The sequence below is a fragment of the Periplaneta americana genome, chromosome 1 (assembly GCF_040183065.1).
Source record: "Periplaneta americana isolate PAMFEO1 chromosome 1, P.americana_PAMFEO1_priV1, whole genome shotgun sequence".
NCBI lineage: Eukaryota > Metazoa > Arthropoda > Insecta > Blattodea > Blattidae > Periplaneta > Periplaneta americana.
In genome coordinates, this window is record NC_091117.1 from 196153607 (window position 1) to 196161504 (window position 7898).

Sequence of the window (7898 nt, forward strand, 5' to 3'; positions counted from 1 at the left end):
GGGAGATAAGTCATAAAAATGAGTTTGTAGAAAAATGAAAATTAAACTTGAAACCCTTATTGCGAATAATTTTCTACACAAATAAAACACTTTAACTGCTAGTATTCTTTTGATTTTTGCACATTCACTTTTATAATTTAACTTGTGTGTTCATCTGAGGAACAAAATTCTATCTGCACAAAAAAATGACTTATCTCCTTTTACCTGAACACCACAGAATTGAGAATTGTCTTCATCCTGATCCTCGGTCAGGTTTTACAGGCCGCTCCTGATGCTGTATTCCGTGTACAAGGAATATTATAATATACCCAAGAATGGAGTGGGACGAACCGCGCCAAAATCACGAGAAACCTGGAATGTTAGACATAAAAAATTACAGATATTTGTTTAGTAATAAAATTATAAATAGAAAACTATAGTAATTACCGTAGGTAGGAAGTTAGTACCAAAACAGTAGATTTCAGTTGAGTACAGCGAGGAGTATAGATGTCACTCGCGCCTCGCCCTGCTCCCGCTCGCTACAGACGATACGCAGTTCACATAAACAAGGCATAGTATCATTCTGTGGAGCTGTGTACAGTCGTGAATATTTTGAAGAATATTGTTAATTTATATTAATAGTTCAGGTTTTGAACAAAGTGAGCTATTCTGTTATTATTGTATTAATTACGTAATGTTAATATTATGCATGATTCCAAAAAAAGTAAACTCTTCTGTTATTAAATAATTATGCAAACAGGAGTGTGTAACACGTTTACTTCTTCCCGGATTATTCTTCGTTAAGTGTTTGTTGAAAGACAAGTTTATTTACTAACTGTCAATACTTATTTGTTTTGATAGTTTGTTGACGTCTCGTGCTGCTGTGCTACTATGCATTCAGTTGCGTTACAATCCAAGATCATTCAACATCAGAATTACGATACTAACTTCCTAGCTGTCATTACAATAGAAATGAAAATTTTCTTGAAAACAATTATAGGTTTAATATTATGTGCCACATACGAGATACACTATTAGATTAACAAAGTTGTTTTTCACCTGATAGTAAGAAATACTGTATCATATTTCAGATTTCCTCCGGTAATATCTTGTGAAGTAGAACGATTATTTTCAGAGTACAAAATATTGTTTTTTTTTTCTGAACACAAAAGGAGTATTTCTTTTGATAAAATGAAAATGTTAATTGTTACTTGTTACAGTGAGGCTACAATCGTCATTGTATAGGCCTACTTCGTATGTTATTTTTATATGTATGGGTAAATTATTTTAGTTTGGGAGTTAAGAAGTTTATGATTATAAATTATTGTTTTTTTCTTCATATTATTAGTTTATTGTTTTCTTGTTCTAAGGCCGTGGACGATTGGAACACAAGTTTGGTTACCATCCGGCTGTACATGTTTGTCGTTCGTTCTGGTTTACTGACATTGAGAGACGCTCTATTACTGTTCATTCGGTAGAGATATAGTCCAAGCTCACACAACTTAACAGTTTCGGTACCAACTTCCTAGCTCTGTTAATTACAATAAAATACAATACGGATTATTAAAGATATTTATTTTCTGAGTAGCCTATTTCACTTAAAGGTTATATTACTGTTACACTATTCAATTCTGACCAATCAACACCTGAAGCTATCTTTGGGCTGGATCTTACATCTAACGTAACGGTTTTTTTCCGCCGAATGATCCGCATAGACGCATGCACTGTAAGAAAATCGAGGTAGACTGCATCTGAGAAACAGCCACAGGATGTATGCTGATAGAACTGTTGTTTAAGCAGTGATAATCAACATCTTTTTCTCTCCAGATACCCTGAAGACCCGGCATATCTTCGCTTTGCCGGGACTTATGGGAGTAGCCATCTTGTATATATTGAGATTAAGCATGTCGGTTGCTATAGTAACCATCGTGCTCTATCGTTTGTTTGTGCCCGCTCCCATTTGCGCTGCATATGCCTCGCCATCGTGAATTTTCTCGTTTCGCTCAAATTTAGTCGCGAATTTTTCCAATTTAACTTGTCGACACTTGATTGTTACTCAATTGAGATTGTAGCCTGGTTCATTACTAATCGTTTGACATCACTGCGAACGTTCTATCGCTTCATGTTCTCAAGTTACACTGCGCCGACTGCCACCCGACCCGCCAATTCTTGTCTCAACTTCTCCATTCCGCGTATACCTAGATGACGTCGCACCACCTGTTCCAATTCAAGGTCACGTTAGATACATTGATTCTTCGTGTGTCGATCGCCGTTTGCTTTATTGAAATATGTTGTGTAGTTTACAAGTAATTATAGCCGCAACAAAACTGGCCTTAAAATGTGTCGGTTGACTCTCTGGGATAGCATCCCATCACTTGACCAAACTTACAGACGTACTTATATAAAAAAACGCGAGCAAAATATTTTTTTCTTCAAATAATAAATTAAACCGGTTCATCATTTATACTTTAGGTTAGTGAATACAGCGCCAACTGAAAAAGTCATTTTTCCACCGTTTTAATAAGTATGAATAAAAGTTTAAATTGACGTACCATATGAAATAATTTCTACTCATATTTCGATTCTGAGTAACAAGTAATTTGTAAAATATGAAATAGGCCCTATAAAATTTGCATGTAGTCGGTGAAATTTGGTGAAACTTCCAATATTAAACTTCGTAAATATTTGCTTAGTGAAAAGATGTTATTTTAAGCAAGTATGCAATATAGTGAACACATAACATGTTATTTTCCTGACATATCAGTTATTTCTTTCTGTTGGTCTTAGTTCCATTCCTATGGTGGAAGTAGTGAAAAGCGAAATTCATTATAAATTGTAAATTATGTTTTATTTAACGACGCTCGCAATTGCCGAGATTATATCAGCGTCGCCGGTGTGTCGGAATTTTGTCCCGTTACATGCCAGTAAATCTAACATGAGCCTATCGCATTTAACCACACTTAAATGCCATCGACATGGGCCGGGATCGAACCCGCAACCTCGGGCACAGATGGCCAGCACTCTGCGCCAACCAGGCCGAATTCATTGCTTTCTCTGCTGATTAATGCTGCTGCTGCTGATGATGATGATGGTGAATGATGATGAATGAATTACAGACTTCAGTTTTGCCTTGAAAGAGAAACTGCTGGTAAATTTTCTTTGAAATCTCCCTTTCAGGTATTTTATCTACAGCAAATGTAGGACATAGAATATGTAGAGATAAATTCCCTCCCTTTCAAAAGAAGCCAGGTTAGATACTGTTATTTCCATTAAGCAAATTGAAAGTACTGGGTCGCATTCCAACCAGTGAACGTCACGTGTATTGAGAAGCACTGTAACGTACACGGTTCAGGAATGGAGGATATTTTTAAACAATGTTAAGGGGAGAGGATGGTATTTTTTTGGTGAAAAATGAGTAAATTAAAAAAAATTGTTTTCTTTAAAATACTCTTTGATATGTGTGGAATGCATAGTATAACATTTTGTGGGTATTTGTGTCCTTATCGGATGTTGAGTCGCCATTTTTAAACTTCCTGCGTTATGGATTTTTAAATCACTCGCCCACTTTTATTGTTGTTTCCGGTAAATTAAAAAAAAAAGTTTTTTCTTTAAAATACTCTTTCATATGTGTGGAACGCATTGCATAAAATTTTGTGGGTATTTGTGCCCTTATCGGATGTTGAGACATCATTTTTAAACTTCCTGCGCTATGGATTTTTAAATCACACGCCCACTTTTATCGGTTTCCAGTAATTTCATTTTTTTTTGCTACATTGCCAGACAAAAATGGATATAATTTCTGAACTATTAAAGATAAATGCATGAAATTTAGAACACACATTCTTTAGACTATTAGGAAACGTTTCTCTGTAACAGAATTTTGTTAATTGATTTCATTTAAAAAATACGTCCGTTTGTTTGAAAGAAAGGGAATCAGAAAATTGTTATTAAATTTTAATTGTATATTTTACAAACGTAGGGACCAATATCAAAATTCTGTTACAGACAGTTTGTAGAACATGCTTTTGCAAATTCATTGTAAAAACAAGTTTGAATCTATCATTAAAAATGGTTTAGATATATCGGTTTTAGTACAATCCTGCATTGGGAATATATTTTTTTTTTTTTTTTTTCAAATTTTGGCCCCCAAATATATATATTTTTTTAATATTTATATTTGGTTGAGTTCCTACAGCTATGAGCTCTCTGCATACAAAAAAATAATATTTTACACCAAATAGGAAAAAAGTTAAAAAAAAATACCACCCTCTCCCCTTAGCTAAGGTAAAATGAAATTATATCTTACTATAGCGATTTGCTTCTTTGCAGGCGCGAGCAGTTGACGCATTCACTAAGGTGGACGTTGAATTAGGAAAGAGACTGCTGACATCCATAAAGAAAATGCAAACTACAAAGACATACATGTAACGAAAAATCTTCAAGATTAAACTGCATGCCATTGAGGCAGTGTTAATTTTGCGTTTTTATTATTTTTAAGTGTTTAAAATGTAATAACATGTATTATAAATAGATGCTTTCTAAACAAATAAAAGAAAAGTGCTCATATTCCTGTCAGTACAAAAATGTCCGAGTACTTAAACTGTGTCCATGTACTTTTTGTATACTAACAAAGTACCGTCTCGCTGCATTCTCCAGAATGTCTAAATGTGTTCAACTAAAATCGTGAACTTTTCCGGAGCTTAATTCGAGTTGCGAAGTTAAGATATTTTGAAAAGCATTAATCACGCTGCTGATATAATGATGGCCAGTAAAGTTTATTATGCAAGAAAGAATAGGGTTATTTTACGTGTCAGAGATTTGTAACCTAGATATCTAAACAGACGATAAGCTTATGGTGAACGGTGGATAGGTAATGGAGGACCTGTACCTTGGCCTCCTAGATCACCGTATTTAAATCCTGGGGTTTTTTGTGTATAAGGTTATGCAAAAAACCTAGTTTACACTACAAACATGTTCATACTGTATTGTATATTATTTATCTACGAATTTCACTGTTGTTCAAACAAAAAAGTTTCTTTGTTTTATGTTCAATTACATTTCTGTGATGTTGAAGACAAAATTATGAATTTTATTGTCTCGTGATTAATAAATTAAATAAAATGTTCGCTGTTTTTGTTGGAATTAGTACTTAGTATTCAGCTGGCCCCAGCCACCACAAAATGACATCTCTTAAACAGTTAATTTGCGGGCTCATGTTTACTGGAACGTTTTTGCTTCTATTCGTTCTTACTTCTCATCCCTAAATTTTTACCATTACTTTTGAAACACCCTGTATAATAAACATTTATATTTATTACTTGGTAAATTATAATTTCATTCTTTTCGATATTACAGAAATTCGCGTTATTTGTGGCATATAGAACATCTCTTCTGACACAAAACATTTGTGGCTGCATATATGTATAGTCATATTAATCGTAAGATCTGACCTGAAAACAAAAAACGGGAGAAATATTCTTATAATACGTATTGCAGTGGAAGTTAGTTAGAAATGGATGAAAAGATTTATATTCTTAATGCAAGCCTCTTATTTCAATTAAGGTATTAATAGCAGTGAAATGAAAGGAATTACTCTTAACAGAACTTCGAAACTTCTCCGTGCTCGTGGATCAGAAGTAGCAAAAATATATTTTATGCTACACATTTTTTATAGTTTCACAAAACAAGCTGATAGTTTATCAGAGAATGAGATTCATTTCTATCAACTTCATTGGAAGTAAAATACTAAAATAAGGTGCAGTAGCTGCGTAGTATAAAGGCATCTTGCCTTGCACTTGCAACCTAACAAAGGAAACAATATCATAGCATCGATATATATTATTACTAGTGGCTTGTGCAGCAAATGCAGCAAATTAAGATCATTAGAAGTTCAAATACAAATTTTTCAGATTTATTTTCAATGAAAAATACCAGACATTTTGAAAGTTATTTGCTTCCATAATAATGAAACATACTGCCTCTGAATGGTTTTTATGTCAAATACTTTTTCTTGAACCTATGTATCCTATGTATCTTGAGTTTCAACGCGAAAACGCAAGTAACAATGTCAAGGTGATCAGTGGGTTTTCCATGTGGGAGTAAAGCAATAGCTATTTCAGGTCATTGTGGATTGTAAAAGTCAGGTTTTCTGTGCTTTGGAACAATAGACATAGCATTTTGGTATAGCTGCTGCATGTAGAGGGTAAAATCATTTTATCCTGCTAAGATATCTTGCTGAAATGATCGAGAGACTACAAAATTTTGCAGGACTCTTATTTTATCAGTAAGTAATACCGTCTTTCCTTAGGAACTGTAATTTTTGCGCTCTCTCGAGCAATTACTAAAGAGAATGACGCATGTCGCATATACATAAGTATCTACACCACACCGCCGTTAAGTATATGAAGAAGACCCAATCCCACTTGATTAATAACTATAAAATATTTGATTTTTAATAACAATATTATTAACTTACGTAAGTTTTGTAGTTTTATATATATAATAGCCGGCACTTAGTAAATTATAGAAATGAAGATCTAATTTAAGATATTCTCTATATCTACTTATATAACACCAAAACGTTTCACTTTCATATCATTAGTATAGCATTAATATGTATATAATTAATGAAAAATAGTCACATCATGGCATTAACTACAATGGAATTTCATTTCTAATGGTAATAATGTCATCAAACCACCTCAAGTTTTGTAGATTTCAATATCCAACACATAGCTGTACTCAGAAAATTACACACCGCAGAATCAGACCTGTAAATTACTTTTAGTGAGTCTTGAAGTTTTTAATAAACAATTGAATTTGAACTCTAAATATGTCAGCAATCCTGCATGTAATGGCCTTCGTGTAATAGCTGTTGTTTATTGTATTGCGTGTTTTGTTTTATTCTGAAATCACGGCCGTGCTGAAATGCAATTAGTTCTCAAAACTGAAGAAAGATGTATTTTGGAAAATAGGAAAATAATGTAGGAAAATTGATATTTCACTAAAAACTATTATTTTTCTGAAAAACTTTGGGTTCCAAGCTTCAAAGGTCATTTATTAAAATCCGCTCAACCATTTTCCTGTAATTTCCATTGCCAGTTCAAATTATATATATATATAGACTAGGGCCGTGACATCGGTATATTTGTATTAGTCTGAGGTGAACATAAGACGCCGGTCAGAATGTAGTCAGCGTGTTTCAAGTACAGGCAGCGGAAGCGAATTTGACACACGGCTAAGCAAGCACGCTCCGTGTTTTGTATACGATTATTGCGTATTATAAAATCAAGACAATACAATCATTGTACTCGTATATAAGGGTTAATATCGGAAAGGTCTAAAATGCAGGTGAGGTTGAGAATAACGTTGGAAATCATACTTAAATTGTCACAAATGTGGTAAAACATGTCTGAAAATATGGTTTTTTTTTTTTTTTTTTTTTTTTTTTTTTTTTTTTAATATTCAGAGTTTTGCATTACAGTTTTAGAATGCCGAAAACTTACATGGCGTACAATTAATGCAACAGTTAAATTAAAGCAAAAATTGTAGTATACACTCTGATGGTGTCTACAGAGGGTGTCAACATTAATTCGCTATCTAGTGAGCAACGTCAAAACTATATGGGAATATGTGAATGGAAATTCCTTCGCAACACGCTAGATGGTACTGCGGTATGACGATAGATAGCTTTCAAATAATCGACCTTACGAAGTGAAGAAATGATATTAGGTCATAGCTATACAGTCTAGTCAGGACTATATCACAGACAAACTGAAACTCCATTTTCAGATCACGTGAAGTGACATTATTTATTGAAATTGTCCATCCTAAATAAGCCTTGTAATACTTGGAGCAGTTTAGTGTTCGCCTACAAAACAACTTACCGCAAGCTGATTTCCATCTCTTTATATGAATAT

The 7898-nt window shown here is 33.6% G+C and overlaps 1 protein-coding gene across 2 annotated transcripts in view; it reads left to right on the forward strand.

Annotated features, from left to right (window-relative positions):
• Window positions 1-4545, forward strand: part of LOC138706226 (catalase-like) — a 92994-nt gene extending 88449 nt beyond the window's left edge. For both annotated transcript variants that reach the window (XM_069835273.1, XM_069835280.1), the window contains one exon: window positions 4309-4545. In XM_069835273.1, the coding sequence (XP_069691374.1) occupies window positions 4309-4407 (99 nt within the window). In that variant the 3' untranslated portion in view covers window positions 4408-4545. The remainder of the gene's footprint in view (window positions 1-4308) is intronic.
• Window positions 4546-7898: the final 3353 nt, after the last annotated feature.